The 18,667-nt window shown below is 37.8% G+C and overlaps 2 protein-coding genes across 7 annotated transcripts in view; one reads left to right on the top strand and one right to left on the bottom strand.

Annotated features, from left to right (window-relative positions):
* The window catches only part of LOC136840685 (uncharacterized), a 74,649-nt gene that overhangs the window by 29,120 nt on the left and 26,862 nt on the right, over positions 1–18,667 (top strand). Inside the window, exon 1 of one of the 4 annotated variants that reach the window (XM_067107402.1) lies at positions 18,462–18,557. The exons of the other annotated variants lie outside the window; for them this stretch is intronic. The gene's annotated coding sequence lies outside the window, so the exon portion shown is untranslated. Of the gene's footprint in view, positions 1–18,461; positions 18,558–18,667 lie in introns of those variants that run through there. 4 annotated transcript variants of the gene reach the window in all.
* LOC136840686 (uncharacterized) overlaps positions 1–18,667 on the bottom strand; it is a 68,503-nt gene that overhangs the window by 38,304 nt on the left and 11,532 nt on the right. The window contains exon 1 of one of the 3 annotated variants that reach the window (XM_067107407.1): positions 3,772–3,846. The exons of 1 other annotated variant lie outside the window; for it this stretch is intronic. Coding sequence is in view for 1 of the 2 variants with exons in the window: in XM_067107405.1 (XP_066963506.1) it covers positions 832–897 (66 nt within the window). In the remaining variant the exon portion in view is untranslated. Of the gene's footprint in view, positions 1–831; positions 1,295–3,771; positions 3,847–18,667 lie in introns of those variants that run through there. One more of the 3 variants, XM_067107405.1, reaches the window with a different exon arrangement.

Below are 18,667 nucleotides of genomic sequence, written 5' to 3'. Positions count from 1 at the left end.
CACTTTTTCTGTCCGCCCTCAGATCTTAAAAATTACTGAGGCTAGAGGGCTGCAAATTGGTATATTGATCATCCACCCTCCAATCATCAAACATACCAAATTGCAGCCCTCTAGCCTTAGTAGTTTTTATTTGATTTGAGTTTAAAGTTAGCCATAATCGTGATTCTGGCAACCATATAGGCCATGCCACCACCGGGCCGTGGTTAAAGTTTCATGGGCCGCGGCTTATACAGCATTATACAGAGACCACCGAAAGATAGATCCATTTTCGGTGGCCTTGTCTATACGCTGTAGCGGCAGTACAGAAAACTCGATTGCGCTGAAGAAACTCAGGTGCATTTTTTACTTGTTTAAGACTGATATGTCCTGCAGTTACCACTCGTTAACCTTGAACCGTTACTTATATGGGTTTTATATGGAAGGATACATTTATACACTTACTGGCAAACACAGGGAAAGGAACACGGAGCAGATACACAGAACACGATGCTCCCATACACGAGAGATGGTATGAGGAGTTTGAGAGTAATTATAAATGTTTAGATCTGAAAACCGTAGGCCTATAACTGTTGGAAGGAAGGGAGGGAGTGAGCGAAACCAGTTGCAACTAAAAAAAATCGTCATAGAAGAGAAAGGAGGAAATTGAGGTATATAACATTAAACTGGTACTAGGCACACCACAGATACCTTCATAACTTAAACCGTTTTATGTACTTCACGAAGACACACCACACTGCCGTGTATTTGTAAATGGCCTTCAACACCGCGACACCTTATTTTACGCACTATATCTGAGAAGGCTGTCCCAAGGAGGCCTTCTTTTGAACGTACCGTGGCACGGGACACCAACACCATCCACAACGGCAGAAGGACGGCGGTGGTGAGAGACTTCTTCATGTTTTTTTTTTTTTCGGTGGAGAGGATCGGTGTTACTGGTGATGAGTGACGGCGGCGCTGGTGGTGCCGAGGGCACAGTCAGTTCAACTCTGAGACGTGACGCACCGGGAGACCTCTCCGCCAGGTGCTGTTGTCTTTCTCAACCTCCTCCTCAATCCAATTTCTCAGAAGCACCTGTTCTCATCTGCCACTGTGGCAAGACGACTCCTCGACCTCGCGAAGTTGCTGGTGGGTCTAGCGGTCTACCAGAAGCACCGACCACTGGCATAGGCCTATTACTAAAAACGTTTCTATTTACCAACACTGTACAAATTTCCCATATGATTGTACTGGAAAAATAAAATAAACCATTCAATAATTGTATGTGGGTTTTATGAACTACCTTCGCCTCCGTACCATATGTGGTTTGCACCTGTGAAACAATGAACCCGGCGAACACCTGTGCCAGGTGTCTCTAGAAAAAGTGACGGAATGCCTTCGGGTCGTTCTTCTTACTGTCTCAGAAAGTCTAAAGGAATGAGTTCTGTAATTCACAATATAACATAATGACCAAAGGCATTTCTCCCTGGGCTGTCCAAGATGGCGCGATGGTCTTCTGTGAATAACCATCAGCTATAAAAATAGTTACTTTTCCACTCATTCCAAAGGCTTTCTTGGGCCTCCATATTGCGTAGCCTGTATTTTCAGTTGGTACACTTTGGTAAGAAGGCTCAGATGTGACACTCTTTTTTGAGAGCTATGAAAAAGGAATTATGCAGAACGGCAATAATTTTTTTTTGAAAATACACGATGATTATTTGTTGTACCTGTTTGCAGTTGGCCTTTGTACTGTAAAGCTTTTTTCATTGGATATTTTTTGCTGACTTCTTTGCTTAGAGCGTTTGCTTGAATGGCAAAATCTAAGAAGTTTCTGAATGGTAAAATCTAAGAAAAGTGTTGACCTCGTATCTATTTTTTTTTTTTTTTGTTAAGTCTAACTGGAAATGAAGGGATAAACTCTTAAAAGACGAAAGATTAACTGCGGGAATCAAGGTGAGAGAGAGAGAGAGAGAGAGTGACTTTCATAGCCTGACTGTCCAAGGAAGATGGGAGAGGGCAAACAACCCATTCTCGTGTTCTGCTGCTGACCTTGATATTATTCCAGTAGATGCTAGACGAAGCAGTCAGCTGGGAGTAGTCAGGCGAGAGAAACAGTACTATTAGTCTCTTTAGTTAAACACAACAGTCACAGAGCGACTATCCGCTGGGGTTACACAACGAGGCTGACTTCAGAAAGCGCCACAGACCATCAGGAAAAAAAAAAAAGTTTTAAGCTTACGAAGCAAATGAAACATACATTGATTTCCACCCAAAAAATGAGGTAAAATATTAAACAGCATACGTAATCATCCGAAATAAGAATCAGTTTGTAACGAAAGTTGGCGGAAAGGATTCCTAATAACAATTTGAAAAGTATTTTTACCATACGAGTCTGAACATTTCAAACACCTGTAACATCCAATGTGAGATTGGAGAGGGCTGTTGCATACCGCTGTCATAATAAAAGTAACAAGTAGATGACAGATAGATAGAAAAATAGACACGAAATCAGGAAGGTATTGAAAACATACTGCAGAGACGCAAAATATTTTTAAAAAACTATCTGAGACGAAGAAAACAATATCAAACGATTTCAGGGCAAACTCGGACGTATGCACAAACGTCTGACTAATTTGAACTCATCTACTGTGGATTAGGGAATGGTTATTGATTTCTGTCAGAAATTGAGAAGTGAAAGATGTTGTGAAGCCAACAATAAAAGATATAAAGCGTGATTATTTGTTCAAACTGTTATGGAGAAATGCAGTTCCAATAATGTTTATATGTCGACCATTGAAAACGATAGAAATCTTTTAACATACTGTGGAATCTTCTGAACAGTGGAATGCCATTATATAAAATAAATCATGAAAACACAAGAAATCTAAAAAAATATATGGTAAAATAACAGATGAAAATAACAATACTTACATACATGCATACATACATAAATGAACAGCATTTGAGATATGTCAGAAAACTTAAAACTTTGAGCACTTTCCCTTAAACCCTTTTGTGCCTATGTTGACCCAAGAAGTGAATGATGTACCCGGTGGTCAATCAATTGTTCTAGGTCTCAGTGTGGGCAATGGTGGCTTATATATCACCATCGAAAAGGGAGGTCGCTTAAGAGGTATCTATACCCTTTTCTTTATTGTTTATCACGACTGGATAGCCCATTAGTTGTGGCTATTTCTCTTCATATATGGTAAAATATATTCATTCATTCTCTCTCTCTCTCTCTCTCTCTACCAAACACGAATGAATTGTAGGCCTATACTGAGTAATAACTAAAATTTGCTTCAGATTACAGTTTTTCTAACCGGATGTAAGATGACATCTGCCATTTATCATAAGCTCCAGGAACAGATGTTCTTTTAAACCTTAATCATCCTTTATCTGAAATATGTGCAATCTTTTTTGTACATAATCTTTACTAATCCTATATCCTTCTATATGCTTGTAACCTTCTTAATTGACTCACAGATCCTCAGGAGACTTGTAATGCGTAATGAATTTGTAATGTTTGAGGGACAATTGTGATTAGGCCTAAGGTGTAGTGTATACGGTATTGGGGTAAAAAATAAGCCTCAGTACTTTACTGAAGTTGACAAAAAGAAACAGTGTAATGCGCAGTCAACTGAAACTATTTTTATATAAAACTTTTTATCTTTTGCCTTATATTTCCTTCTTTGTTAAGTGTCCAAGAAGCTAAAAACACAAAAATCTTAGTACTAAGCTCAATTTATGAGCAAGATTTGCCTGAGACTAGATTGAGTTACCAGGTATACTCACGGCGTCATCAGAGATAAAATGGGAATCGTAGACGCAGAGGTCACCTTCAGTCCCTTTACTACCAATTCAGCTTCAGTTTCCTGAAGAACAGAGAATAATATTTCGTCAGATTCAAGATAACGGTAAGATTAAACGATTACCGGAATTCAATCCAAGCCACACTTGCTGAAGCATATATACCATTCCATTCCTTACATGTTCTTTCGTTCCGGTTGAATTGAATATAGAGTTTAGGCCAAAGGCCAAGCACTGGGGCCTGTGAGGTCATTCAGCGCTGACACGGAAATTGACAGTAAAAGGTTTGAAAGGTGTAACAGTAGGAAAACCTCGTAGTCGCACTAGGAAACAATTTTTAGGTGAGGGTGAAAAGTAAGATGGAAGAAAGAATATGAGAGGAGGTACAGTATAAGGAACGAAAGGGGTTACAGCTAGGGGCTTGCTGACAGAACTGTGAACTGTGAACTGTGAAAAGGTCTAAAGAATGTTTCCAAATAGAAAAATGATGATATCACATTGAGGTAACATATCTAATTATTTAAGTAAGATGGTTGGAACCGGAGTGGGTATACAGTTTTTGCATAAATTGGTCCTATTTAGGACAAGGTATTTTTAACTTACACTGCTATCTGGTATCATATGTTCTTTCGTGTAATTTTAGAATACCTCACCAATTACAAAGAAATAGTTTTCGAAAAAGTGAAATAGACTATTAAAAAGTTAATTACATTCTGGTGCTGGACTGGTACTAAAATGCTACATACCGGTAGGCCTATGTGCATATGTTTGCGTGTAGGCCTATGTATTATATATATGAAAACAGTTAATGTTACTTAGGTATGTTCATAATTTGTAGAATACTCATTAGACAGAGACTAGCAAGCCTTTATAAAAGAGGTAAAAATTAACCTCAAATTCAACTGTAAACTTATAAGCAAAATATAGTCACTGATTTACTCAGAAAAAAGTAGATAAACTATAGGGGAAAAACATTACTAACAATAGCCGTATCTGACGCGTGCAGCATATATTTTACAAAATATACAAAAAAATCTGTAATTCATAACAATTTGACCAGAGACAAAATCTGTCACAAAATCTGTTTAGCTAGTTAAGCGTAGGAACTCTCATGAACGTCGCTACTATGATTCATCTTCAATGAACCTTCTGTGTGGGTTATCGTAAATCTTGTGATGACGTCAGCGAAGACCCCTCTGCTGTTGTCTCCTATAATTGATACACTTGTCTCTCATGATCGCAAACCCCCTTTTTTCTTACCACCATAGTCAATCAGCTCGTGGAAGGCCTTCTATACAAAATCAGATGGAATGGAATATAAAATTTGGGCCAGAGGCCAAACGCTGGGACCTGTGATTAGGTCATTCTGCTGAAAGGGAGATTGAGAAAGAGGGGAGATTGAGAGTGAAGAGGTTTGAAAGGTGTAATATAAGAAAAAAACTTTTGCAGTTGCACTATGAGATGGTTGAGGAAAGTAATGATGGGAGGGAGAGAGTATGAATATTTAGTCTAAATATTCCAGTTGTTTTTATCTATAATCTAAACATTCCAGTTTCCGTTATCTATGGTTTAAATATTCCAGTTTTCTTTATTTGTAGTGAAAATATTTCACTTTTCTTTATCTATTGTCTAAATATTCTGGTTTTCCTTTTAATCATAGTCTAAATATTCCTATTTTCTTTAATTATACTGTAGTCTAAATATTCCAGTTTTATTTAATTATAGTCTAAATATTCCAGTTTTCTTTATTTATAGTCTAAATATACAATTTTTTTTTAATTACAGTCTAAATATTCCAGTTTTCTTTTATTGCAGTCTAAATATTCCATTTTTCTTTAATTATAGCCTAAATTCTCCAGTTTTCTTTGTTTATAGTCTAAATATTCCAGTTTTCTTTAACTATAGTCTAAATATTCCAGTGTTCTTTGCTTATAGTCTAAGTATTCCAGTTCTCTTTATATGTTGTCTAAATATTCCAGTTTTCTTTAATTATAGTCTACATATTCCATTTTCTTTAGTTATAGTCTAAATATTTCAGTTTTTATTATTTAGTCAAAATATTTCAGTTCTCTTTTAGTCTAAATATTTCAGTTTTCTTTAATTATAATCTGAATATTCCCGTTTTCTTTATTTATAATATTTCAGTTTTCATTATTTAGTCAAAGTATTTAAGTTCTTTTTATTTATAGCCTAAATATTCCAGTTTTCTTTACTAAAAGGCATTCTTACTAGTTCTCTCAGTACTTTAAATACGAAGGAATAAGCTCAAATATTTGAGGTTATTTTACGCTAACAATTCTATGCACAGTCTTTTACTTGAAGATTTGAAGTTTTATTTTTCTCTCCTTGGGAGGAAAAAGCTGATGTATTTGAGGTCAGTTTACTCTTAAATTCTATGTACAATGATATCTTGCACTCGAAAATCTGAAGTGTTTTCACGCCTTCAACCTCCGAAGCTGCCACACGATTCTAGCGCACAAATAAACGACCGCGTTACGAACTTGGTTTTATGGCGAGAAACCAATTATTTTTCTGATAACGCCGCAATGACAAACAGCTTGTTTCAAAGTTATGTGCCTGGATCACTTGTGGATATTAACAGGAGTGACATCTTAATTCCCCCATCGTGTTCTGGATAAAACTAACAACTGAAAGTTCAGCAATCTTTTCCCCGTTCTCTTTTATTTTCTCAGTGGGTGTTCGTCAACCAGACTTTTTTTCAGACACTTCCTCGTTTAGGAAGTACATGTGGTTTTATGTTGGTCTGTTAGTGGGGGCAGAGAGCGACTTTATATTTCGTCAATTCGTTTTTCAAAATACCGCTAGGAATCTATATACAGTATGTATATATATATATATATATATATATATATATATATATATATATATATATATATAAATGGATATATGTATGTATGTATGTATGTGTGCATGTTCCAGTATAACTCTACAACTTATCGAGCAATTTCAACCAAACTTGGTATATACATATGACTTGCTTTACGGAAAAGAATACTGTGGGGGTAAGATATCACTGGCACCAAATGGGGTGAGGGTAGGAAGGGGGTGACATGTAAAAATAACCGAAAACGACATATATTAGTGTCTAATCCATAGTTTTCAAGGTTGCTGAGATGGATAGTTACACTCCTAATGCCCTTTCAGTCCAAGTTCAGCTGCAATAGAAGAGGGGGCCGTGAGAAGGGGTGAAAAATAAAATGTCAAAAATGACAGACATTAGTGTCTAATCAATAGTTTTCGAGGTCCAAGTTCTGCCCCAATAGGAATGGGGGGTGAGAAGGTGAAATATAAAATGTCAAAAATGCTGGGCAATGTAACTGAAGCAACTATGTTAATAGGGAAGGGAAGAGAGAGAGAGAGAGAGAGAGAGAGAGAGAGAGAGAGAGAGAGAGAGAGAGAGAGAGATTGAGATTTTATTGGCTGTCAATCAGAGTTTTCAAGGGCAGTGCCAGGTTGGTCAGCTAGTAGGAATATAAAACTTAAGCCTAAGGCCAAGCACTGGGACCTATGATGAGGCCATTCAGCGCTCAAAGGGAAATTGAGAATGGAAAGGTTTGAAAGGTGCAACAGGAGGAAAACCTCGCAGTTGCACTCTAAAGCAAATATATTTTTAAAAAATCCATACACAGTTCCGGAGCGTGTCTCTACACTGCACTGAAGAGCGAGCATGACTCTCCAAAACTATGTGGATTTTTTTAAGTACATTTGTTCTCCAATTTGTGGTATTTTTCAAGTTTCAAAGTTGTATACTGATCTGTTATCATCATGGCTGAATAATGTTGGACTCTTAGGAGGCACTTTGATGTGCTAGGCACATTAGCAAATCGTACAAAGATACTTTTGGCAACTTTTCCCCCCTCTGGTCAGAGTTATTGAGAATGTAAATAAGTGGATATCGAAACATTAAACTGCGCGGTATTAAAAAGATAAAAAAAAAACTCTGCTGAAAAAGGAAATCTACAAACATATTTAGATTTAGCTCGTATGTAAAAATATTATCGAGGAATCTTTTATTTACATTAATATTATTATTATTCAGAAGATGAACCCTATTCATATGAAACAAGCCCACCACAGGGGCCACTGACTTGAAATTCAAGCTTCCAAAGAATATTAAAGGGGGTTCATTAGGAAGAAGTAACAGAAGGTAATAGGAATTATTATATTATTATTATTATTATTATTATTATTATTATTATTCAGAAAATGAACTCTATTCATACGAAAGAAGCCCACCACAGGGGCCATTGACTTGAAATTCAAGCTTCCAAAGAATATTAAAGGGGGTTCATTAGGAAGAAGTTACAGAAGGCAGTAGTAAATATTATTATTATTATTATTATTCAGAAGATGAACCCTATTCATACGATACAAGCCCACCACAGGGGCCACTGACTTGAAATTCAAGTTTCCAAAGAATATTATGGTACGAGTATTAGGAAGAAGTAAGAGGAGGTGTCGTTAGTATTACACGTTTTCTGCTCCAGATGGAACGTAATTTACATAATTTTCTATGACAATTTTATGTGGATATAGGAATTGAACTGAATAAAGAATTTAGGCCACAGGCCAAGCACTGGGACCTATGAGGTCATTCAGAGCTGAAGCGGAAATTGACAGTAAAAGGTTTGAAATTTGGAACAGGAGGAAGACCTCGTAGCTGCACTATGAATCACTTGTTAGGAGAGGTTTGAGGAAAGTAAGATGGAAGAAAGAGAATATGAAAGGAACGGTATAGGAAAACTGAACTATAAATATATACTTTATCAAATATTTTCAATTTTGTCTGGAATTTTTCTTTCCCTTCATCGCTTATTTAGGAATTCATTTATACAACTCAGCTGACTTACTCCCAGTACTACGAACATTTGATCTTATGGCATAATATCTTTCTCATATTAAACCAATCAATCTTGTAACATATCATTTGTGATGATTTGACCAAGTGAGATAAGTTTCAGTAGTTTTACTAAATTTCCTTTCTTCCTCTCAGCTCAGGACACACGATTTCAGTCTGAGTAATAACCTTTAACCTTATTTCAAAAATGAATATACTTCATTTGCAACATATCTGACAATGCTTACATAATATTTCGTTAATGTTGTTGTATGTTGTATACAGAATTTAGGCCAAAGGCCAAGCACTGGGGCCTATGAGGTCATTCAGCGCTGAAACGGAAACTGACAGTAAAAGGTGTGAAAGGTGTAACAATTCTTAGGAGGGGCTCACTGTTAACAGACAAAAATGGAAACTGACAGAACAGTTATAACTGGTGTCAGTGACCTCTCTGTATGGAGGTGTTCGTTTAAAAGGCAACTCCCTGATAAGTGACACAATTGTTGAAGATTTTCTCTCCATTCCAGAACAAAGTTTATTCACTAATGTGTAAGATGATACTGATACTCAATGCTGCGACGCCAAGGAGATGGACATCACTAAGTTGCACAGATGCAAAAGCCTACTTAAAATTAAGGGAACCCAAAAGCCTGCTAAAAAACTGTACAGGAACCCAAACACTTTCTCAAATTAAGGTAACCCAAAAGCCTACTAAAAATTAAGGGATTCCAAAAGCTTACTTAAAATCAAGAGAACCCAAAAGCCTACCTAAAATTAAGGGAACCCAAAAGCCTACTAAAAAATTATGGGAACCCAAAAACCTTCTAAAAAGGGAACCCAACTCAAAAATTAAGCTCAAAACCCTTCTACAAATTAAGGGATCCCAACAGCTTATTTAAAATTGCGGGAACCCAAAATCCTACCAGAAATTAAGGGAACCCAAAGCCTACCTAAAATTTAGGGAACCAAAAAGCCTACCTAAAATTAAGGGGGACCTAAAAGCCTACTGTGAATTAACAGAACCCAAAGTCTACTTAAAATCAAGGGAATTCAAAACCTACTTAGAATTTATCGAACCCAAAAGCCTACTTAAAAATACGGGAGCCCAAAAGACTATTTAAAATTAATGGGACCCAAAAGGCTACTTAAAATTAAGGGAACTCAAAAAGCCTACTGAAAATCATGGGATCCCAATAGCCTACTTTAAATTAATGGATCAAAAAATCTTACTTTAAAATTAAGGAAACTCAAAATCTCACCTAAAATTATGGGGACCCAAAAGCCTACTTGAAATTAAGGGATCCTAAAAGCCTACTTTAAATTAAGGGAAGCCTACTTGAAATTAACGGATCCTAAAAGCCTACTTTAAATTAAAGGAACTCAAAATCTTCTTTAAAATTAAGGGAAACCAAAAGCCTACTTAAAATCAAAGGAACCCAAAAGCCCACTGAAAATTCAGGGAACCCAAAAGCCTACTTAAAATTAAGGGGGACTCAAAAGCCTACTTAAAATTAAGGGGGACTCAAAAGCCTACTTAAAATCAAGGGAACCCAAAAGCCTACTATAAATTAAGGGATCCCAGAGCTTACTTAAAATTAAGGGATCCCAAAAGTCTACCTAAAATTAATCGAATTCAAAAGCCTACTTAAGAAAAAGGAGCCCAAAGCCAATTTTAAAATTAAGGGGACAAAAGTCTACTTAAAATTAAGGGAACAAAAAATCTACTTAAAATTAAAGGATTCCACTACAATCAAAACACCCCAGCGACAATTATAAACCTCGCAGATTAATGAAGACGAGCTGAGAGAGAGAGAGAGAGAGAGAGAGAGAGAGAGAGAGAGAGAGAGAGAGAGAGAGAGAGAGAGAGAGAGAGAGTGGGTGGGCAAAGGAGAGATTTATGGGTTCTTATATTCAATTTTGATTATGAAGAGAGCTTTTTTTTGTATTTACCATTTTTAGAGAGAGAGAGAGAGGGCGAAGGGGAGATTTATGTGTTCTTGTATTCACTTTAGATTATGAAGATTTTTTTTGCATTTACCGTTTTTAGAGAGAGAGAGAGAGAGAGAGAGAGAGAGAGAGAAGGGGAGATTTATGTGTTCTTGTATTCCTTTAGATTATGATGGATTTTTTTTTTGCATTGACCGTTTTGAGAGAGAGAGAGAGAGAGAGAGAGAGAGAGAGAGAGAGAGAGAGAGAGAGAGAGAGAGAGAGAGAGAGAGAGAGAGATTATCTTGAATATCTCGAGTGTGGTGAGTGAAATAAGCCTTGATATCAGCTGAAGTTGCTCCGAATTCATGAATTCAAAAAAAATTACTCAGAAGTCGAGAAAGTTTCACCTGCAAGTTTTAAGGCAAAACCATTCTTTTCAAAGAGCAGACCAAAAATATGTAAACAGTGCAGTGAGTAAGCATTTTCAAAGAGCTACACAAACTCTAATACAGTGATTCTTAAACTGGGGCGTGTGGGGGGCTTCCAAAGCTTCCAAGCCTTGATATCAGAGTTGCCAGATGGTGCCTATTATTTTTAATTTGTGATGTTAATTACAAAATTACCAAAAACGTTATCACTGCTTCCATATATTTTCTAATTATTATCTCAAAACATGGCAAAAATTCAAAATATAAGTCAATTTTAATTTCAAATCTTGTTTATGAATTGCCTTTTATTGTTATGGTAAGTATAATAGCATACAAATAGACAACATATTGTTTATAGATTATAGTTGGCAAAATTTCAGGGGCAGGGGGTCGTGGGATCTATACATAATGCAGAGGGGGCCGCAAGACAAAAAAGTTTAAGAACCACTGCTAATAGGTCGATGCAAGCTACGGTGGAGGTTGAAAGCGGACAGAACAAGCAATATGAAAAGTTAAGTATACCTTAGTTTTGCCAGACCACTGATCTGATTAACAGCTCTCCTAGGGCTGGCCCGAAGGATGAGACTTATTTTACGTGGCTAAGAACCAGTTGGTTACCTAGCAACGGGATCTACAGCTTATTGTGGAATCCGAACCACATTATACCGAGAAATGAATTTCTATCACCAGAAACAAATTCCTCTAATTCTTCATTAGCCGACCGGAGACTCGAACTCGGGCTAGCGAGTGCTAGCCCACAACTCTACCGACTCGCCCAACGAAGAACTAGAACAAGCAATGAAATGAACAGATAAGCTGAAAGAAAACTCAGAGACACTGATGAACCCACAAGCAGAGTAACTGAATTGAAATGAATATAGAATTTAGGCCAAAGGCCAAGCACTGGGACCTATGAGGTCATTCAGCTCTGGAAGGGCAATTGAGAGTAGATAGGATTGAAATTCGAGGCTTCCCTGAGCATGTCACGCGATTGGAACTTCAGAAGTTCAAGCGAAGATGCCATGCATTACTGCCCTAATACAATTCTCCTTGTGCAGTAATACTTTGCTTAAATTTTTATCTGTCTGTTTATTGTAATTTGTTAATTTATTTTTTCTTTTTTAATAAATGATTTCTCCTTCATGTATTTCCTATTACCTTCTGCTACTTCTTTCGAATGAACAACATACTCTTTGGAAGTTCGAGTTCAAGTCAATGCCCCTGTGGGTATGTTCCATATGAATAGGGGTCATCTTCTGAATAATAATAATAATAATAATAATAATAATAATAATAATAATAATAATAATAATAATAATAATAATCCCAGAGGACCTTTGCCTGATCCTCAGGAACTATGGTATCAGGTCAGACAGGATGATACTTGGCCAATAGACCAGACGTGACGCTGATTGACAAAATCAAGAAAAAAGTATCACTCACTGATGTGGCAATACCACGGGACACCAGAGTAGATGAGAAAGAAAGGGAAAAACTGATTTAGGTATCAAGACCTGAAAATCGAATTAAGAAGGTATGGAATATGCCAGTGGAAATTGCACCCATAATCATAGGAACACTAGGCACGATCCCAAGATCCCTGAGAAGGAGTCTGGGAAAACTAGATGCCGAAGTAGCTCCAGGACTCATGCAGAAAAGTGTGCTACTAGAAACAGCGCACATAGTGAGAAAAGTGATGGACTCATAAGGAGGCAGGATGCAACCCGGAATAGGATGACTGTGATAGACCAAAAAAAAAATAATAATAAAATTAAATAAATAATAATAATAATCATGATTTGTACTCCCCTCATGCACAGACAGCTCTGGTAAATTTGGCTGAATTTGGTCCAATAGTTTAGAATTAAAAAAAAAAAAAATTACACATAACACAGACTAATGAATGCACATAGTACAGACATACGAAAAACAAAATTCATCATCAGCTTTCAGCTCAGGACAGCAGGAAATAAAAGACACCATAACTATCGACCTCTATCTTACCTTCAGGTAAATCAGGGATGAGTCGGTGATTGTTCTCCCTGTCAAAACACCTGTTGTGCAGTTAAATTAAAATACTGTGTTACTGAGTATTGCTGACTTACTGAAAGGGTGGAAAATCTGTGGTGGATGTTTCCGCCTTAGGTTATGAATAAATCATTTTTTATTTACATCTGTTGTTCTGAATGAATAGGATTTTTGTGTTATTGTATTCACTCTGGGGAGAGAGAGAGAGAGAGAGAGAGAGAGAGAGAGAGAGAGAGAGAGAGAGAGAGAGAGAGAGAGAGAGAGAGAGATTTTGTGTTCTTGAATTCATTCAAGAAATCTTTATAGAGAGAGAGAGAGAGAATGTTTTAGAGAGAGAGAGAGAGAGAGAGAGAGAGAGAGAGAGAAGATTTTTGAGTTCTTGAATTCACTCTGGATTATGAAGAAATGTTTTATAGAGAGAGAGAGAGAGAGAGAGAGAGAGAGAATTTGTGTTCTTGAATTCACTCTGGATTATGAAGAAGTATTTTAGAGAGAGAGAGAGAGAGAGAGAGAGAGAGAGAGAGAGAGAGAGAGAGAGAGAGAGAGAGAGAGAGAGAGAATTTGTGTTCTTGAATTCACTCTGGATTATGAAGAAGTATTTTAGAGAGAGAGAGAGAGAGAGAGAGAGAGAGAGAGAGAATTTGTGTTCTTGAATTCACTCTGGATTATGAAGAAGTATTTTAGAGAGAGAGAGAGAGAGAGAGAGATTTGTGTTCTTGAATTCCGTCTGGATTATGAAGAAATATTTTAGAGAGAGAGAGAGAGAGAGAGAGAGAGAGAGAGAGAGAGAGAGAGAGAGAGAGAGAGAGAGAGAATTTCTGTTCTTGAATTCACTCTGGATTATGAAGAAGTATTTTAGAGAGAGAGAGAGAGAGAATTTGTGTTCTTGAATTCACTCTGGATTATGAAGAAGTATTTTAGAGAGAGAGAGAGAGAGAGAGAGAGAGAGAGAGAGAGAATTTGTGTTCTTGAATTCCGTCTGGATTATGAAGAAATATTTTAGAGAGAGAGAGAGAGAGAGAGAGAGAGGGGGGAGGGAGATTTATGTGTTTTTGTGTTCACTTTAAATTAGGAAATCTTTTTTATCTATTGTTTTGAGAGAGAGAGAGAGAGAGAGAGAGAGAGAGAGAGAGAGAGAGAGAGAGAGAGAGAGAGAGAGAGAGAGAGAGAGGTTCATATGATCTTGTGTTCACCTCAGATTACGAAGAAATCTTTTTTTGCATCTACTGTTTTGTTTTGAGAGAGAGAGAGAGAGAGAGAGAGAGAGAGAGAGAGAGAGAGAGAGAGAGAGAGAGAGAGAGAGAGATTACTGACGAGATCGCCTGTCAGCGACGTTAGTAAAACACTTGTATGGCACACCTGGCCTAGTTAGTAGGAGGAGAAGGAGATCTTTGAACAGAAACACCTGTTGCACCTGTTAATTTTCACCCCCAGCCCCGCCCCCCACCCCGACTCCTCTAGGCCTCAGAATCTGTTCCTTGCGCGAGAGAAGACTGCGTTAAAGAAAGGAAATGATGATGTCATCGTCTGTTGTGAAGACACTGAGATATTTCGTCAGTAACTTATTTCAGTTTTGCTGTCAAACGAAATCACGTAACAAAAGTACACTTATCCAGTGTTAAAATTTGTCCCCGTAACAAAAGTACACTTATCCAGTGTTAAAATTTGTCCCCGTAACAAAAGTACACTTGTCCATTGTTAAAATTTGTCCCAAGTTTTCCTGCAACGCAATGTTACTTTAGTAAAGTACTCTTAGGCAGTATCAACATCTGTTCATATGTTGTGTAACATTGGGGAAAAGGCTCCCTGAAATTTCTAATATAAAAGATGGCAATGTCTGAATACGGACCAAAGGGGAGAGAGAGAGAGAGAGAGAGAGAGAGAGAAACGTCGGTAAAAAATAATAGTCTGACGGAAATTACAGACCAAAAGAGAGAGAGAGAGAGAGAGAGAGAGAGAGAGAGAGAGAGACGTCGGTAAGAAATAATAGTGATGAAATTATAGACCAAAAGAGAGAGAGAGAGAGAGAGAGAGAGACTAATCGTCAGACGGAGATTACCCACGTGTATCCGGACAAAGGCTTATCGAAGCACAAAAGCTATAAAATGGCCAGAGATTCTTACTCGTAAAGAAATATGCAATACAGAAAATAACTGAAAGACCGTAGATTCATTTGATACAATACTTTACTTTTTATATCTATTCTCTCTCTCCCCACTCTTCAATAACCATCCTACCTCCCCAGTACTCCCCCTCCCCCTTGAAAAATACTAATTCCAGTTAAGCTGGAGAATTCTCACAGCAAATTTCATCTGGTAGGGAGGTAGCGCCGTCAGTGCACCTTACGAGGTGCACTGTAGGCATTAATTGAGGTATTTGCAGCTAGCCTTCGGTCCCTAGCTGCAACCCATTTCATGCCTTTTAATGTACCTCCGTTCATATTCTTTCTTCAACCTTACTTTCACCTCTCTCCCAACAATCGTTACATAGTGCACCTGGAAAGGTTTTTCCTCCTGTTACACCTTTCAAACCTCCTACTCTCAATTTCCCTTTCAGCGCTGAATGACCTCATAGGTTCCAGCGCTTGGATTTTGACCTAAACTCTACATTCCACTCCATTCCACAGCAAATTTCAATTATGACACCAAACTAGGGGAAGGGCTGCTTACAGTGTGCCTCGCAAGATGGCGGTTGAATGTGCTTTCCACCTCAAATGCCTTTCTCTTTTCACTTTACATTCGTTTGTATTAATTTTGTGACTTCTGTACTGTCTAACTTCAACTAAACTGTACTCCGTTTTCAATCCTCCATGAACGAGCAAGTTCTTCACTAGAGGGGTGGGTAGAGCTCTCGGCTAGCACGCTGTTGGCCCAGCGTTCGACTCTCCGACCGGCCAGTGAAGAATTAGAGGAATTTATTTCTGGCGATAGAAATTCATTTCTCGTCATAATGTGGTTCGTATTCCACAATAAGCTGTAGGTCCCGTTGCTAGGTAGCCAGTTGGTTCTTAGCCACGTAAAATAAATCTAATCCTTTGGGCCAGCCCTCTCTAGGAGAGCTATTAATCAGCTCAGTGGTCTGGTTAAACTAAGATATACTTAACTTTTTCATTAAGAGCAAATCCGAGGAGCGAGCCACTTAGGTCTATGTAACTCTGGCTTCAAACTACTTTACAATAATATAACTATTCCAGACTTGCTGAATATCGTCATATATTCAAACATTGGCATCTCACGCAAAGCACATAATAAACTTCTGAATTGTTCTGAAAGTTATGAAATAAACAAAAATGAGCGCTGACCTAGATCTACGAATAACTGAAAACGAAAGAGTCTCTTCAATAAATGTTACATAAAAACTTCAGTACTCCCACAATGCCAAGATGCTTAATTAAAGGTTGGATTGAAATGAATACAGAATTTAGGCCAAAGACCAAGCACTGGGACCTATGAGTTCATTCAGCGCTGAAACGGAAATTGACAGTAAAAAACGCAGTTGTACTATGAATCAATTGTTTGGAGAGGGTGGAAAGTAAGATGGAAGAAAGAGAATATGAAAGGAGGTACAGTAAAATGAATGAGAGAGATTGCAGCTGGGGGCCGGAGGGACGCTGCAAAGAACCTTAAGCAATGCCTACAGTGCGCTGGGTGAGGTGCACTGGCGGCACTAACCCCCCCTAACGGATTTCTATGTTATCAACAGACAAGGAAAAACAAGTAAATAAGGAACATGCCACTGATTCAGAATCCTCAAAACAATGATAAATCTGTAATCACTTGACACAGAGAATTATGAGATATCAGCGGATATGAACACAAGGAAAGACTTGCAATGAAAATTGTAAAGAAACTAAAAGATAAATATATAAATGCAGGTACAACACTTCCTTAGTATAAGGCATAATACAACTATAAACCAAAATACATGTAATATAATTTCTATTACGTTAAAGAAGTAAATTGGGTGGAATTCAATCAATATTAACCAGTGCACTCACAGTCGTACTACCCTGACTTAACGAGCCCATAAAAGCTGAAAGCTTCCTAATCAGTTAGTCATTATCATCGAAAAATGTACCATACTATTATCTTTTCATTATTTTCACCTTTTAACTCTGTTTTAGACCTTCCCCACCCAGATTTTCCCCAAAAACTTTCAAAACTGCTGTTACAGCTTCGCGCACCCCACACATGCGCACACACACACACACACACGCAGAGAGAGAGAGAGAGAGAGAGAGAGAGAGAGAGAGAGATTATACTACATCTTCCATCATCTCATGTAGATAGAAGAAAGTCAGAGCTTCGTTTTGAGAGAATTAATTTAGCGGCAACTGACAAGGGGAAGCTGTGTTCTCCAGTTTAGAGAGAATTAATTTAGCAGCAACTGACAAGAGGGCAGCCACGTTCTCCAGTTTTGGAAAGAACTAATTAAGCGGCAACTGACAAAGGGAAGCTATGTTCTCCACTTTTGGAGAGAATTAATTTAGCGGCAACTGACAAGAAGGAAGTCGTACACTCCACTTTTGGAGAGAATTAATTTAGCGGCAACTGACAAGAAGGAAGTCGTACACTCCACTTTTGGAGGGAATTAATTTAGCGGTAACTGAGAGGGAAGCTGTGTTCCCCAGTTTAGAGAGAATTAATTTAACAGCAACTGATAGAGGGAAGCTGTGTTCTCCAGTTTAGAGAGAATTAATTTAGCGGCAACAGAGAGAGGAGAAGAAGAAGAATATAAACAAAACCTCAGCATCTCACGTCCAGTAAAAGGTGAAAACACATCGTGAAAAATATTACCAATAAACTTTATATTCATCTTTTAGCAAGTCTTTTAATCATGCCGTGTACTTCCTTACTCCAATCAGATTCAGTGGATAAGTAAACAGCGGTTTTAATTGGTTCTCAAAAGTAACTGTGTCATGATAAGTTAGATTATGACATTAAGTGGAGGTATCAGAGTTGCGTGACTGGTACATGATCGTAAAATTCATTTCAACTGAGACGACGTGGCAACCTGCTTACGTAAAGAGACAATGATTGGAATGGGATGGAAAACAGAATTTAGGCCAAAGGCCAAGCGCTGGGACGTATGAGGTCATTCAGCGCTGAGACGGAAACTGGGTGTAGAAAGGTTTGAAAGGCGTAAACACGAGGAAAAAATCGCAGTTGCACTATGAAACAAATTTAATGTTAAGAGAGGCTGGATATCAAGGAAGAGAATATGAATGGAGGTACAGTAAAAGGAATAAAAGGGGCTGCAGCTAGGGGCCGAAGGGACGCTGCAATGAACCTTAAGTAATGCCTACAGTGCACCGCGTGAGGTGCCCTGACGGTCCTAACCCCCTACGGGATGAGATAATGATTATCTCAACTTTATCTTGACTTTCGCGACGAGAGCCCTCGAATCCATTAAGATATCTGGGTAAGATAAGGCTCAGAATAACACGAGAGTATCGCTGAGGGTTGGAAGTTGTAGAATGACTGTCAGGAAATCAGTGGTGTTCTTTCTTGAGCAGAGCAGAGGCATTGGTGAGTTACGCTTATATTACGATCCCTCTTTGTTTTAGCGAGAAATCGCTTTAGTGTTTCGTTTGTTTAATTCTTTGTCTTCTTTGTTCTTATTTCCACAGTTATTTATT

This window comes from Macrobrachium rosenbergii, chromosome 8 (genome assembly GCF_040412425.1).
Source record: "Macrobrachium rosenbergii isolate ZJJX-2024 chromosome 8, ASM4041242v1, whole genome shotgun sequence".
NCBI classification, from domain to species: domain Eukaryota; kingdom Metazoa; phylum Arthropoda; class Malacostraca; order Decapoda; family Palaemonidae; genus Macrobrachium; species Macrobrachium rosenbergii.
The sequence above is the reverse complement of the archived record's forward strand: the minus strand, read 5'-3'. Positions and strand labels throughout refer to the sequence as shown.